This window comes from Procambarus clarkii, chromosome 31, assembly GCF_040958095.1.
Source record: "Procambarus clarkii isolate CNS0578487 chromosome 31, FALCON_Pclarkii_2.0, whole genome shotgun sequence".
NCBI classification, from domain to species: Eukaryota; Metazoa; Arthropoda; class Malacostraca; order Decapoda; family Cambaridae; genus Procambarus; species Procambarus clarkii.
The window spans coordinates 34408201-34425700 of record NC_091180.1 but is presented as its reverse complement, the minus strand read 5'-3'; the positions used below and the strand labels follow the sequence as shown (position 1 = coordinate 34425700).

The window sequence follows — 17500 nt, the reverse complement described above, 5'->3', positions numbered from 1 at the left end:
ACGTTGGCAATGAAGATAACGGATCCAGCGAGCGATATGATATCATCCCCTCCTCCTTCTCCTCCATAGCAGCAGACGGAATCCAGTGTTACAAGCTCAGCAGACAGCCGCAGACGGAGTCCAGTGTTACAAGCTCAGCAGACAGCCGCAGACGGAGTCCAGTGTTACAAGCTCAGCAGACAGCCGCAGACGGAGTCCAGTGTTACAAGCTCAGCAGACAGCCGCAGACGGAGTCCAGTGTTACAAGCTCAGCAGACAGCAGCAGACGGAGTCCAGTGTTACAAGCTCAGCAGACAGCATCAGACGGAGTCCAGTGTTACAAGCTCAGCAGACAGCAGCAGACGGAGTCCAGTGTTACAAGCTCAGCAGACAGCATCAGACGGAGTCCAGTGTTACAAGCTCAGCAGACAGCAGCAGACGGAGTCCAGTGTTACAAGCTCAGCAGACAGCCGCAGACGGAGTCCAGTGTTACAAGCTCAGCAGACAGCCGCAGACGGAGTCCAGTGTTACAAGCTCAGCAGACAGCCGCAGACGGAGTCCAGTGTTACAAGCTCAGCAGACAGCCGCAGACGGAGTCCAGTGTTACAAGCTCAGCAGACAGCCGCAGACTAGAGCAGCGTGTCTCCCCAGTCAGGGGGATACAGCACGCACTCTTGACCGCAGAACCGATTTGGCAGTGGTAAATTTCCTCTACCCTTGGGGATTTCCGGTCCAAGCGAACCGCATTTGTTTGCGTCGTGTGTGTAAATTCACCGCACTTGAGCAGTGAAATATTATTTCTAGCACAGTCATTAAATTATTATATGTATATGTGTATGTATTTTGTTTGCTTTTTTCACTGCTGAGAAATCAACTGTGAGGAACTATGTAGGCTTCAAGTAGTTTATCTCTTCAGTCTAGACGCTTGTGTAAGTCTACTTGGCAACCCGGGATTATCACCGGGCCAGGATATGTATTCTGCAAATCGATCTGTTAACCTCTTGTATATCATTCCTCAATTTGATTAAGATTTAATGATTAAACTGGGTTTTTATTTTGTTCAGTGACTGCAGCAAACACACTGGGAATTGTGGACTTATTACCTCGCTATATAAATGTGATATATATATATATAATTATAATTATATATATATATATATATCACCGAGAGGTATCTTCCGCGGCCCGCTGGTAACCCTGAATTAGTACCCCTACTGTGTTATTTCCCGCGCTCTACCTGTAATTGATTTGTGGGTCTGGGTGCGAATTAGACCCGACCGTTGGGCTTGTTATTCGCTTTAATTACACTTGTTCTAACGCCCTTACAACCGACTCTCGGGAAGATGAGAGGGTTGGCATTATTTACGCCACAGTGAGTGGCCCGGGCCTTCACCTGCCCAGCTCGGCAGCGCCGTCGAACGGAGCCTCGATCGACCACTTCTGCTGTCGATTCTCTGAGCCACACATTCCAAGGAAGAGTTACGCCGGCCCGATAAGTGATATTAATTGAGCGCTTGCGTTATGTATCGTATTTGCTCGTGATTCATTTTCCTTAGCGGAGTTACGAGTGTGTAAAATAATCCATGATCTGGGGCCGAGGGGGGGAGCAGGAGGTCTCGTGACAGAGCGCCACTGCTTTACTTATGTCCTTTGATCTTGCCGAAATTGCTGTGGGGTGGCAAGGTGCACACCTTAAATTAGAGTCGCTTGGCCTCGTATGTACCGAGAGGGGGGGGGGGGGAGGGGCCTCCTTCGCCTGTTCCTTATGCCAGCAGAGTCAGACTGATCAAGTTGTTATTCTTTGGATAATTCCAACTTGCGGCCTGGCTAAATAGCGGGGGGTGTCGCGATAGCCAGCTGATGAAGATATCAGTTTCCTGCTGAGGTGAGTCTCCTTGTAGCCGCCTGCTGGTGCTGCTGGGGGGGGGGGGATAGTGAGGACGGTGATGGTGAGGGCGTTGGTGATGGTGGTATAGTGAAGGGGCAGTATTAAGGGGGTTATAAGACAGCTTGCAAGGGGGGGTTACGGGGGACACATACACAGCCTCGCGCCTGTGCCAGGTAAGTCCACTACGGGCTCTCCATAGCCCGTGCTACTTGGAACTTTTGTTCTGAGTAGCTGAATCTAAAACAACAGGTTACGGGGCTATTCATGCCCGTGCCATATCTTGGGTAGCTTTAATCTCTATTATTCAGTCAATTTCTCAACTAATCAATCAATCCGCAGGTTGTATAGGGGGCAGGTGTCGATCTGAAGTCGAGGAATTATTGATCATTGTGTCGAATGTGGCGAAGGGGGGGGGGAGGGGTAGATATGTATCTACATATAATTTGTGGTAAAGTGGTATCTACAAACCACTTTATTCAACAAGTATTCTAAGAGATTGATGACCTGTGAAGTCTTTCTTCGTCTCACGAAGATCAACTCTCTGTTCGTAGGCATTTATACGCATCCAGTGACGAAACCTGTTGATCTTCCCTTCACCATGGCGGCTCTGTTTACTATCTAGTAAACAGCTTACGAGCTTTGAAACTTCACAACCCGAGGATATTATGGTTGTAAACAACCTCGAAGCGCTTCAGAGCTCATCAGCTTTTAAACGTAAACAAAGTCGCCGTGATGATTCAGGAAAGATGAACAGGTTTCGTCAGTGGCTGTGGATGAATCTTGGCCCAGGTGAGGTCACACAGGTGTCTCACTGATGGTTCTACTTTGCCCAATTTGGTGGCTTCTGATAGTCGATTTCACTGCAGACTTTGTGTGGTCAGGGCCTCATTCCTCCGCAGACTTTGTGTGGTCAGTGCCTCATTCCTCCGCAGACTTTGTGTGGTCATGGCCCCATTTCTCCGCAGACTTTGTGTGGTCATGGCCCCATTTCTCCGCAGACTTTGTGTTGTCAGGGCCCCATTCCTCCGCAGACTTTGTGTGGTCAGGGCCCCATTCCTCCGCAGACTTTGTGTGGTCAGGGCCCCATTCCTCCGCAGACTTTGTGTGGTCATGGCCCCATTCCTCCGCAGACTTTGTGTGGTCATGGCCCCATTCCTCCGCAGACTTTGTGTGGTCAGGGCCCCATTCCTCCGCAGACTTTGTGTGGTCAGGGCCCCATTCCTCCGCAGACTTTGTGTGGTCATGGCCCCATTCCTCCGCAGACTTTGTGTGGTCATGGCCCCATTCCTCCGCAGACTTTGTGTGGCCAGGGCCCCATTCCTCCGCAGACTTTGTGTGGTCAGGGCCTCATTCCTCCGCAGACTTTGTGTGGTCAGGGCCACATTCCTCCGCAGACTTTGTGTGGTCAGGGCCCCATTCCTCCGCAGACTTTGTGTGGTCAGGGCCCCCATTTCTCCGCAGACTTTGTGTAGTCAGGGCCCCATTCCTCCGCAGACTTTGTGTGGTCAGGGCCCCCATTTCTCCGCAGACTTTGTGTGGTCATGGCCCCATTCCTCCGCAGACTTTGTGTGGTCAGGGCCCCATTCCTCCGCAGACTTTGTGTGGTCAGGGCCCCATTCCTCCGCAGACTTTGTGTGGTCAGGGCCCCATTCCTCCGCAGACTTTGTGTGGTCAGGTCCCCATTCCTCCGCAGACTTTGTGTGGTCATGGCCCCATTTCTCCGCAGACTTGGATGACGCAGACGGCGACGCAGCAGCCAAGCGGCGACGGTCGAGGACCAACTTCAACTCGTGGCAGCTGGAGGAGCTGGAGCGAGCCTTCGAGGCCTCACACTACCCCGACGTCTTCATGAGGGAGGCTCTGGCCATGAGGCTGGGACTCACCGAGAGCAGAGTCGCCGTGAGTATCTTACCCACCAGTGATGAGTCGGACTCAGGGAGGGGCAGAGTAGCAGTGAGTACCTTACCCACCAGTGATGAGTCTGACTCAGGGAGAAGCAGCAGAGTAACAGTGAGTACCTTACCCACCAGTGATGAGTCGGACTCAGTGAAAAACAGCAGAGTAACAGTGAGTACTTTACTAGTAATGAATCTGTAACAATATCTAACACCTTGGATGAAATATTAATACATACTTTAATTCAAATATCTCTCTAGTCCTAGGATATATATATAAATATATATAAATAAATATATCTCTATCACGTGGGCACTAGGAGACTCGAACACCCGCCGCTGAATGACAAGGTCGGCTACACTTCCTCACAAACCAAAGGTCCTGCTTTTGTTTTTTGTGTTGTTTGTGTGTCTTAAGGTGATCAAGCGGTGAACCAAACAGCGAAATTGTCTAGACGAAAAATATTTTGAACAATGGCTTGTTTTGAAGAGGTCAGCGGTTGTGTGAGTGTGTGAGTGTTGAAAGTTCTCCTTTCCCGTCTGGCGCTGTTGTTTCTTCAGCCCGTTCTGGTTCGCCTGGCGAAGCAGGTTCGATACCCTGAGCCCAGCAGGAAGCCGTCGACCTGCACCACCGCTACATCAAACTCATTACCAACAGTCTAACTAAAGACATCAATAAACATCATCTGAGCTGAAGAGAATGGAGACATCTCCCTCCTTGCAAGGGGAAAACATCCTTGTTTACCAATCCTTCCAATCCCAAGAAAAATGGCCTCAAATCCAAAGCGCAGCTTTAACAATAGTCATTGCGGGAGATTTGTCTGAGATCTTATGCCCTGAGAAGAGAGAAAAAAAGAGAGACTCTCAGACGCCGAAGCAAAGTTGTGTAATTTTAGCGTCAAACAATTGATGCAAATGCCACTCTGAGAGGAGAACCATTCAATTGGTTGTTGGGATATGTTGTCAGATTAAAGTGGAAAATTGTTCCTGCAAATGAGAAACTCCATTGACTGATAGTTCAACCTTTTTTTGTGTGTGGGGTCGTGTCTTGGGGGGTGGGGGGAGGGGGGGGTTGCCCTCTGTTCATGGGCTGACTCACTCCTCCTCCTCCTCCTCCTAATTTTCCTCCTCCTCATAATCTTCCTTATCCTCCTAATCTTCCTTATCCTCCTAATCTTCCTCCTCCTCCTAATCTTCCTGCTCCTAATAATCTTCCTCATCCTCCTAATTTTCATCCTCCTCATAATCTTCCTCCTTCTCATAATCTTCATCCTCCTCCTAATCTTCCTCCTCCTCCTCCTAATCTTCCTCCTCGTGGAAGAGTGCTACACAAGTAAGAGCAGCAAGCTGGGATAACTAGCAAGACATTCAACTGATTAAGAAAGAAGCGGGAGTACTGATTCACAGCTAAACAAAACACATTTCGAACAGGTCAAATGTTGAGAAGCGAAACATTCCCCAAAAGGCTGTGTCCTGGGGACCACTGTTGTTGCTAGCATGCGGCAGTGATCCCCCTGAGTGAGTGGGTTGGCAACATATCAATGTTTGCGGAGGATGAACAGGTTGTGATTGGATAGTTTATTGTGCACCCCATACTCATCCTGTGAGCGGTAGCGCAAAAAAGCATTACAGAGGGCACAAAATGTCTTTATCAGACCTCAACCGAGATATTATTACATAAACAATTTCATCTATCCTTCACACCTTATACTTACATGTCAGCTAGTTACAGAGAATGTTCTATTTCAAGAGCTGTATATTTACAGTAAGTCATTATACATTAATGGTTGGTCTTATCGCTAATACATAATTGTTTGATCATTGGAGATATTACAGTCATAAGGGAGCTGCTGTTTATTATTAGTCTTCACAACACACTACTTGTTTCTTCATCTCATATGTCGCTTATCTACTGGGAGCGAAATATGGATACAGTGCAAGGATTTCAGGTATTTTATCCTTGGTAATAAGATAGGTTGCCATATCATACATAGTGAGTTCAGATTTATCTCTAAATGGCTCAATTTTATTACAATCCAAGATATAGTGTTCGAGTGTGTGTCCCTGTCTTTGTCCACACACTTTACACTTTACTTCATCTAGATCCCTATACAAGCCGAACTGCCAGAGATACTTGTAGCCAAGTCTTATACGAGCTGTGACAACACCTGTTAGTCTACTGACTTTGTTACTTGTAAAACACATGTTTTACTTCACACATTTCATTGTGATAAACACTGGACCTGCTAGTTCCAGTTTGCACTGTTCTACTTTCATCAGATTCATCCAGGAGTTCTCGTCTAATGACACTTTTAAGGGACCTATTTGATAACTCAAATTCCGTTCAATACTGTCTTTATTTACTGCAGCCTTAGCAAGGGCGTCAACTTTGTCATGTTCCTGCAGGCCAATGTGAGAAGGAATCCACGACATTTTGACAGGATCACCCCCTTATCAGGAGGAAACGGGGGGGGGGGGGGGACCTGCTGCATGGTAACAGCTTCTCCCCCGTATCAACCTACCCAGGCTTTGTGCCCTGGAGTGGCCACGCCAGACTGACAATCAGAGCGCAACTCCATAGTCTCCTGAGACTGATGGACGCCTAATACTATATCTATCTTGAGGTTATCTTGAGATGATTTGGCTATGTCTGGCTTCTGAGACAAGCACGTTATTACTTGATTGTAAACTATTTATTGCTAGTAGTGAGGAAAGGGAGTCGGAACCGGTAGCCATATATATACCAGTGTGCTTCCTGCACCGGTAGCCATATTACGTGGATTAATTTATTATTGATCCAAAGGAGAGAGAGAGAGAGAGAGAGAGAGAGAGAGAGAGAGAGAGAGAGAGAGAGAGAGAGAGAGAGAGAGAGAGAGAGAGAGAGAGAGAGAGAGAGACAGAGACAGAGAGACAGAGAGAGAGAGAGAGAGAGAGAGAGAGAGAGAGAGAGAGAGAGAGAGAGAGGAGAGAGAGAGAGAGAGAGAGAGAGAGAGAGAGACAGAGAGACAGAGAGACAGAGAGAGAGAGAGAGAGAGAGAGAGAGAGAGAGAGAGAGAGAGAGAGAGAGAGAGAGAGAGACAGAGAGAGAGAGAGAGAGAGAGAGAGAGAGAGAGAGAGAGAGAGAGAGAGAGAGAGAGAGAGAGAGAGAGAGACAGAGAGACAGAGAGAGACAGAGAATTATCAGGGGAAAGCACCAGCCAATTCGACTATATAGCACTTGGAAGGGGTCAGGATAAGGATTTGAGATGGGACGGGGCCAGGGAAAGGAATGGTGCCCAACCACTTGGACAGAAAGAGACAGAGAGACAGATAGAGAAAGATAAAGCAAATCACTATTAACCAGTCAACCTTTAATATTCCGTCAATTATCACTAAATTGAATAAGTCATTAATGTCTAACCCCCCCCCCCCCCTTCCCCTCCCCCCCCCCCTCTTTTAGTAACAATCGTGTCAGATTTCGCTTTGCATGTCGCAAAAAGCGTCAGGTGATTACACTGTTCTGGCCGGTAATTGGGGTTATTGTGGAGTCCGGTGGCCGTTGTTCGCTGCTTCATCAAAAGGCACATTACCAGGATTTCTCGGGACTGTAGTTGTGATTGGGACGAGGCAGTTATCAGTCGAAGGTTGTTGAAGTCATTTAAAAATCCCTTTTCTTGGGATTAAGTTTGTGTGTGAATGTGTGTGTTTGTACTCACCTATTTGTGCTTGCAGGGGTTGATCTTTGGCTCTTTGGTCCCGTCTCTCAACTGTCAATCAACTGGTGTACAGGTTCCTGAGCCTACTGGGCTCTATCATATCTACATTTGAAACTGTGTATGGAGTCAGCCTCCTCCACATCACTTCCTAATGCATTCCACCTGTTAACTACTCTGACACTGAAAAAGTTCCTTCTAACGTCACTGTGGCTCATGTGGGTACTCAGTTTCCACCTGTGTCCCCTTGTTCGCGTCCCACCAGTGTTGAATAGTTTATCCTTGTTTACCCGGTCGATTTCCCTGAGGATTTTATAGGGTGTGATCATGTCTCCCCTTACTCTTCTGTCTTCCAGTGTCGTAAGATGCATTTCCCGCAGCCTTTCCTCGTAACTCATGCCTCTTAGTTCTGGGACTAGTCTAATGGCATACCTTTGGACTTTTTCCAGCTTCGTCTTGTGCTTGACAAGGTACGGGCTCCATGCTGGGGCCGCATACTCCAGGATTGGTCTTACATATGTGGTGTACAAGATTCTGAATGATTCCTTACACAGGTTCCTGAACGCTGTTCTGATGTTAGCCAGCCTCGCATATGCCGCAGACGTTATTCTCTTTATGTGGGCTTCAGGAGATAGGTTTGGTGTGATATCAACTCCTAGATCTTTCTCTCTGTCCGTTTCATTAAGTACTTCATTTCCTATTCTGTATCCTGTGTCTGGCCTCTTATTTCCACTGCCTAGTTTCATTACTTTGCATTTACTCGGGTTGAACTTCAACAGCAATTTGTTGGACCATTCACTCATTGTTGGACCTGTGTGTGTGTGTGTGTGTGTGTGTGTGTGTGTGTGTGTGTGTGTGTGTGTGTGTGTGTGTGTAATTACCTAAGTGTAGTTACAGGATGAGAGCTACGCTCGTGGTGTCCCGTCTTCCCAGCACTCTTTGGCGTTTAACTTTTTGAAACTACTGACGTGAGTGTGTACAGGGACCATCCTGGGTTTACCCACATGGGAAGATATGAGTGAGAGTTTAGGGGGGGGGGGGGAGCCTGGTAAATAGTTTCTAAAGGGAAGCAATTGTTAAAGAGTTTATAAACATTTCTGCTGCTTACACGCTCTTTCTCTCACTCTCTCTCTCTCTCTCTCTGCACTTACCTAAAACTTAAACGCACCATGGCACTTTAGCCAACTTAGAGAAAGTAAATGTAATCAATCTAGCCCAAATGAACTAAACTGCAATATATATATATATATATATATATATATATATATATATATATATATATATATATATATATATATATATATATATATATATATATATATATATATATATATATGTCGTACCTAGTAGCCAGAACTCACTTCTTAGCCTACTATGCAAGGCCCGATTTGCCTAATAAGCTAAGTTTTCATGAATTAATTGTTTTTCGACTATCTAACATACCTAACCTAACCTAACCTAACTTTTTCGGCTACCTAACCCAACCTAACCTATAAAGATAGGTTAGGTTAGGTTAGGTAGGGTTGGTTAGGTTCGGTCATATATCTACGTTAATTTTAACTCCAATAAAAAAAAATTAACATCATACATAATGAAATGGGTAGCTTTATCATTTCATAAGAAAAAAATTAGAGAAAATATATTAATTTAGGAAAACTTGGCTTATTAGGCAAATCGGGCCTTGAATAGTAGGCCGAGAAGTGCGTTCTGGCTACTAGGTACGACATATATATATATATATATATATATATATATATATATATATATATATATATATATATATATATATATATATATATATATATATATACGATTGCTATATAGTCATGCTAACTTTGCGTTTTCTCCTCATAATTACTCGACGTTATTCTAATTCTTTTAAAATCCTAAAGTTAAACAATATTTATCCCTGAGTTACTTTATTCCCCCTCAACCCCGACACGATTTCATGAAAGAAAATCTTGGAGACAGGAGAGAGAGAGAGAGATAATTAATAGGGGACAGCGCCAAGCCATTACGACTATACAGCACTGGGAAGGGATCAGGATAAGGATTTCGGATGGGACGAGGGGGGAGGGGGGAAAGGAACGGTGCCCAACAACTTGTTGGGACGGTCTCGGGAATTGAACGCCGACCTGCATGAAGCCAGACCGTCGCTCTACCGTCCAGCCCAAGTGGTTGGATACAGGAAAATAAGGACATATTTTCCTGTCTGGGAAAAAATATGTCCTTATTTTTCACATGATTGCACAGTAAAAATATTATTGTGCAATCACGCAAAATAATTGCACAATAACGACATATAACAGTGGACAATCACAGCAAACTTTGCACCAAAACTTAAAGTTTAACAAATCCATTCTAAATGTTACATTATGTTTGTACACAAACACTTCAATTTGGTAATTAGTGTATATGTTAAAGTGTCCAATCAAAATATCAGAATAAATAATGAACAACTCCACAAGGGCCGTGATGAGGGTTCGAATCTAGGGGCCTCGTAGCCTGGTGGATAGCGCGCAGGACTCGTAATTCTGTGGCGCGGGTTCGATTCCCGCACGAGGCAGAAACAAATGGGCAAAGTTTCTTTCACCCTGAATGCCCCTGTTACCTAGCAGTAAATAGGTACCTGGGAGTTAGTCAGCTATCACGGGCTGCTTCCTGGGGGTGGAGGCCTGGTCGAGGACCGGGCAGCGGGGACACTAAAGCCCCGAAATCATCTTAAGATAACGGGATGTTCCCAGATGCGCCTTAGTCAACTGTACCATAACATGATCACAAGAGTTGTATAAAGAGTGAATTGTAGTCAGGGAGTTGAGGTAGAATATCTAGTTGACGGAGCCCAGGTGCAGGGGGGGGGGGGGAGGAATTGTGTGAAACCCCGATTGGGCTTCGGAGAAGCTTCGGTGATCCTAGTGGGTGCAGTAGCACTCCAGGTTGCAATTCCTTTGACCATGTCGTGAAACAGTTGACTAAGGCGCTTCTAGGAACATCCCGTGCCGTAGGTTCGAGCCCTCATCACGGGCCCTTGTGGATTTGTTCATTTGCTTTATCACGTTATTGTGAATTAAAGTTTACCAGGAGGGAATAACATGTATTGTTAAGTCATGAAAATGTTAAAATCCGCGCCCTAAATTATGCTAAAATTACTGAAAAGTTTATGAATGCCAAAAGTTGACCAACTTTGGGAGCCGGTCGGCCGAGCGGACAGCACGCTGGACTCGTGATCCTGTGGTCCCGGGTTCGATCCCATGCGCCGGCGAGAAACAATGGGCAGAATTTCTTTCACCCTATGCCCCTGTTACCTAGCAGCAAAATAGGTACCTGGGTGTTAGTCAGCTGTCACGGGCTGCTTCCTTGGATTGGAGGCCTGGTCGAGGACCGGGCCGCGGGGACACTAAAGCCCCGAAATCATCTCAAGATAACCAACCCTGGAACTCTACTGAACTCACTAGGAGCTTTTGGAAGCCCAAAACCGGTGCCCAACCAGGGTTTTACAGGCCAACCCGACTACACTCTGGCTTTCAGTAATGGCGCTCACACTCTTAGGCTTCACTCAGATAGCAAAGATATCACAATGGCGTAATATATCAATTAACATCAATTCCTGATATATCAATTCACTGGGAGATTTGGGGACCCCCAGAAGTTCCTTGTGAATTCAGTAGAATTCCAGGGTTGTTCGCCTTTTGTACCATCATGGCTGAGGCGGTTAAGGCAGGTGTCTGGGAATCACCAAAACGCTGGTTCGAATCCCCCCACTGGCTCAAAATAACAACGATCGTGTCGTTGTTATTTTGTTATGGATATATCAATGGCGTGATATATCAATGACAAATAATTGTCATTGATATATCACGCCATTGTGATATCTTTGTGCTATACAGATATCAACTACATACAACAACAGGAGCCTATATATTTATGACGTGTCTGTACCTAATTATTTCATCTCTCTCTCTCTCTCTCTCTCTCTCTCTCTCTCTCTCTCTCTCTCTCTCTCTCTCTCTCTCTCTCTCTCCTGATTAACGAAAGCGCTCAGGGCATAGTTTTCTTCCTCTGTAGTATTGAATCACGTGTAGGACTCGAGGTTGCAATTCTTTTTACCATGTCGTGACGCCGTCGAATAAAGCGCGTCTGGGATCATCCCGGACGTAGGTTCGAACCCTCATCACGACCCTTGTGGATTTGTTAACGTGTAGGAAGGTAATTTCGTGGCACGAAATAGTTTATAAGGTGATAGTGTGGTATTATCGTTGATGAATTGTGTGAGGGGAGAGCAGAGATGGACTGTTGAGTACAACTAGACTACCCACGTGTGGTAATAGAGTATAGAGTCACGTGGTGCGAGAATAGAGTGCTAAGCTTGCGTGACTTACGAGGTCAATTGGAATGTATAATAGCCAGGGAATGAGACCAAGAGGCTCACTATAGCTCACTAGAACGGAATTACGGGCTCACCATAGCTCACTAGAACGGAATTACGGGCTCACCATAGCTCACTAGAACGGAATTACGGGGTCAGCATAGCTCACTAGAACGGAATTACGGGCTCACCATAGCTCACTAGAACGGAATTACTGGGTCAGCATAGCTCACTAGAACGGAATTACGGGCTCACCATAGCTCACTAGAACGGAATTACGGGGTCAGCATAGCTCACTAGAACGGAATTACGGGCTCACCATAGCTCACTAGAACGGAATTACGGGCTCACCATAGCTCACTAGAACGGAATTACGGGCTCACAATAGCTCACTAGAACGGAATTACGGGGGTCAGCATAGCTCACTAGAACGGAATTACGGGGTCAGCATAGCTCACTAGAACGGAATTACGGGCTCACCATAGCCCACTAGAACGGAATTACGGGCTCACCATAGCTCACTAGAACGGAATTACGGGCTCACCATAGCCCGTGCTACATGGACAGTTCGTTGTGCGTAGCTCAATCCAAAACAATAACAACAGACCCCAGAGGCAAGGAGGTTCTTGGATCAGAGGGGAAAGAGGTTCTTGATGATGAGGGTCTTGGTGGAAACTGGTTCGATAACCGGGTTCTCTATTGGTGTGGAACCCATTAACCCCCGTAACATAATAGACGTAGGATTCCCATTGATTGTTTCAAGCGTAGGTTAGACACGTATATAAATGAGATTGGGGGTGGATATATATATATATATATATATATATATATATATATATATATATATATATATATATATATATATATATATATATATATATATATATATATATATATATATATATATATAGGAGCTGCCTCGTATGGGCCAATAGGCCTTCTGTAGCGTCTTTCATTCATATCTTAACCAAAACTTGGTGAGGAAGTTTTGGTGTATGAATAAACTAAGAGGAGATATTAGATCATGAAGGTTTAAAGGAACTGTTGTGGGGGGGTTTAGGCACTCAACCCACACGTCTGAAAATAAACGAAGCAGCAACGACGTTTCGGTCCATTTTGGACCATCATCACGTGGTATAAAGAAAAGTGAGGTAGAGGAATGTTATATGTATAAGGTAAGAATGTCAGGAGATGGGGGAGGAGGTTGAAGTATGTCACAGGAGTTAAGAGGGAGAAGGAAACTGAAGAAAGTTAAATAGGGAAGAGGAAGAGGTATAATAAGAAATGGGGACAAAAGAGATAGCAAGAGAAGAAAGGAAAGAGAGCCTAGAGGAGCTTAAATGCGCGTGTGTGCGCGTTCGCAAGTGTGTACATGTGTGTACATGTGTGTGTGTGTGTGTGTGTGTGTGTGTGTGTGTGTGTGTGTGTGTGTGTGTGTGTGTGTGTGTGTGTGTATTCACCTGGGCTCTATCATGTCTACATTTGAAACTGTGTATGGAGTCAGCCTCCACCACATCACTGCCTAATGCATTCCACCTGTTAACTACTCTGACACTGAAAAAGTTCCTTCTAACGTCGCTGTGGCTCATGTGGGTAATCAGTTTCCACCTGTGTCCCCTTGTTCGCGTATCACCTGTGTTAAACTGTTTATCTTTATCTACCCTATCAAGTTCTCTGAGAATTTTGACGGTAGTGATCATGTCTCCCCTTACTCTTCTGTCTTCTAGTGTCGTAAGATGCATTTCCCGCAGCCTTTCCTCGTAACTCATGCCTCTTAGTTCTGGGACTAGCCTAGTGGCATACCTTTGAACTTTTTCCAGCTTCGTCTTGTGCTTGACAAGGTACGGGCTCCATGCTGGGGCTGCATACTCCAGGATTGGTCTTACATATGTGGTATACACACTGTGTGTGTGTATGTGTGTGTGTGTGTGTGTGTGTGTGTGTGTGGGTGTGTGTGTGTGTGTGTGTGTGTGTGTGTGTGTGTGTGTGTGTGTGTGTGTGTGTGTGTGTGTGCGCGTGTGTTCTGGAGCTAACGAGAAAGGAAACGCCGGCGATCGAGTCCACTTTCGGGTCATAAAGGAGAATTACTTAGACAGAGTTACCCCGGAGTGCGGAGCACAGCAGCGTACCTCAACATAGCCTGGCGGAGGCGGGGAGGGTGGTTCTAGACGGCCAATGTCATTACGCTTAGTCAAGTGCTCCCTGGCGTATGCTCCTGGCGTCAACAGGAGAAAATTGGCAGGAAACAGGCGTGATGTATGATGTCTCCCGCTGTCGCCCCGTGAATGAAGCTTGATTCTAAATGAAGCTTCATGGAGAAGCAACTGAAACTTGAAGCCCCCCTGTGTACCGCCCGTCCTCGTAAATAAAGGCCAAATGATGGGCAAACCAGCCACTAAACTCACGGTTTATGAATGGAAAAGATTTACAAACTATCAACAGCCGATTATGTTCGAACATATGTCGAACAGTGCATCGCTTCCGTTCGGAAACGCTTCAAACACGTACTACAAAGACAAATTATTTGTCAATGTTACCATCGCTTCTGTTCGGAAATGCTTCAAACACGTACTACAAATGGCCTGGCTTCTTGAGGTTATCTTGAAGTTATCTTGAGATGATTTCGGGGCTTAGCGTCTCCGCGGCCCGGTCCTCGACCAGGCCTCCTTTTCGTTACACCCCCCCCGTCCCCCGGGAAGCAGCCCGTAGCATCTGTCTAACTCCCACGTACCTATTAACTACTAGGTGAACAGGGGGCATTAAGGTGAAAGAAACTTTGCTCGTTTGTTTCCGCCTCCACCGGGGATCGAACCCCGAACCTCAGGACTACGAATCCCGAGCGCTGTTCACTCAGCCGCCAGGCTCCCACCGCCCTGAAGGGTAGTTCAGTGTACCTGCTGACTTGAGGTCTATAGGTAAGGTTGTTGTTAACTCTCTATTGCATCTCCTCTCCTTATGTCTTCTTATTCCTTTCCTCCCTTGTGTTTCCTTATTCCACTTCTTCCTTGTGTTTCCTTATTCCACTTCTTCCTTGTGTCTTATCTATTCTACTCCTTCCTTCTGCTTCCTTATTTCTTCCTTGTTTTTTTTAATGAAGGTGTCGAACAGGAGGTATATTCTCTGTGAGCAGGTATATCTCTCACAGGTATGTGACAAAGATATACTCTGAGAGCAGGGATATATCACAGAATGTGTTCAAATATGAAAACAGAATTGGAACAACAGAAATAGAACAACAGAATTGGAACAACAGAAATAGAACAACAGAATTGGAACAACAGAATTGGAACCACAGAATTAGAACAACAGAATTGGAACCACAGAATTAGAACAACAGAATTGGATCAACAGAATTAGAACAACAGATTTAGAACAACAGAATTAGAACATCAGATTTAGAACAATAGAATTGCAACAGCAGAATTAGAATAACAGAAACAGAACAACAGAATTAGAACAACAGAATTAGAACAACAGAATTAGAACAACAGAATTAGTCAGCCCTAGAAAGAAGAACTCAAGCGATATAACAGGGAGCTTCTCCCCACCCCCCCCCCCACTCCCAACCCTTCAATATCAATTCCTTTCCCAATATATATTTTTAATTTTTTTATATAATTTTTTTTCAATTATTCCCAGGCAGTGAGGTGGGCTCAGACAATCCTGGCTGCTCACCAAACAGGGATACATATTGTATACGTATGTATAAGTATGTATATATACGTATACATACTATATACACCATGACATAGAGACACAAGTTTCATACAACTTCTTGTCTAGATTTGAGGCTCTTGTATAGGAAAAAAATGTATTTTTTCCTACCTGGTGGTATAAGAGTGTTTTATAATTGTATATAATTGGGTTATTTATTTTCAGACATGATTTTACATTAATATATTGATTATTTTTCAATGCTGCCCAATATAGGTTAGGCTATAGGTCGAAAAATGTGAAGTTCGAAAATTCAAAGTTCGCCCAATGAATATTCAAAAAATACAAAAATGTTCGCACTAATGACGTTCGAAATTCAAGTCAGTACAATGTGTTAATATTATAATGGGTGAATTAATTTGTTAAAATAATCATTTATTTTTTTTTAAAGCACAATCGATTTTGTTGTGAGGTAAGAATGGACTTTTGTATATTAAGCCATGTAGAGCGGTTAGGGTTATTTGGCACCACACACACACACACACACACACACACACACACACACACACACACACACACACACACACACACACACACACACACACACACATTGTTTAACCCGTGCGGTCTCTTTCCCCCCCTTGCTTGCCCGCCTTTGGTTATCAATTATACATGCCACTCCCCCCCCCCCCCCCCCTCCTAGTAATTTGTGGCGAGGGGGAGATGGGTTCAGTACTGGTGTGGTAGTGTGCGTGAGTCCCTGTGGGGGATGTGCTGGCAGCTTCCCTACAACCACCACTACCACCAACACCACCACCACTACCACCACCACCACCACTACCACCACCACCACTACCACCACTACCACCAACACCACCACCACTACCACCACCACTACCACCACCACTACCACCACCACCACACCCCTTACCCTTCACCACCACTACCACCACCACCACTACCACCACCACCACTACCACCACTACCACCACCACCACACCCTTACCCTTCACCACCAACCACCACGACATCCTAAGCTTAACAATGATGAGGGTAAAATATTACATGAAGACTTTAACAAACTCCAAGTGTGGGAAGAAAAATGGCTGTTAGAGATCAACCCCATCAAGTGTAGAATAGCATCAACCAGAATAGGAAAGGGAGAGAGAAGATCAGAACGAGTCTGCACATAAGGGAAAGGCTCCTACAAGAATATGAAAGACTGAAAGCCTGGGAATAGATTCAATTTCAGGTCTAATATCAGAAGCATACATGAAGATCATTTTGGCAGTACAGAAGAATTCATCAAACATTTGAACGGCATTTAAACCCCTATACAAGGACTTCTTGAAGAGTTGTATTGTTTGTAACAAGACAAGTGTTACAAGTGTTAAACTTTAAAATAACTTTGCTACGAGAATAGGTTAAGGCAACAGATTCTCATATCCTTAATCGAGAGCTTATCTTCTTGAGGTTATCTTGAGATGATTTCGGTGCTTAGTGTCCCCGCGGCCCGGTCCTCGACCAGGCCTAAACTCCAAGGAAGCAGCGTGTGACAGCTGATTAACTCCCAGGTACCTATTTTACTGCTAGGTAACAGGGGCATAGGGTGAAAGAAACTCTGCCCATTGTTTCTCGCCGGCGCCCGGGATCGAACCCGGGACCACAGGATCACATGTCCAGCGTGCTGTCCGCTCGGCCGACTGGCTCCCTGGGGAGAGAGATGGGGCAGAGGGGATCTGATAACAACATGCAAAATACTAAGAGAAATATATGAATAAAGAGAGCCTCTTTACACACAGAAATCACAATAGCCTGATGCATCAAATGAACAAATCAACGATTAAGGCAGCGTCTGGGATCCTCTCGGACGTAGGTTCGAACCCTCGTCACGGCCCTTGTGGATTTGTTCACAGCCTCTTTAAATCGAGAGAAGCTAGACCAAGAGGACATCCCGCCAGACACACACCGAAACTACGACGTTGGTACAACGTTCGAACAAGTTTTAACACCTCCTAACCAGTTA

At 45.4% G+C, this 17500-nt stretch overlaps 1 protein-coding gene across 1 annotated transcript in view; it reads left to right on the top strand.

Moving 5' to 3' along the window:
- LOC123752123 (homeobox protein unc-4 homolog) overlaps positions 1-17500 on the top strand; it is an 85721-nt gene that overhangs the window by 60606 nt on the left and 7615 nt on the right. The window contains exon 2 of the mRNA XM_069334704.1: positions 3594-3766. Coding sequence (XP_069190805.1) covers positions 3594-3766 — 173 coding nt within the window. The remainder of the gene's footprint in view (positions 1-3593; positions 3767-17500) is intronic.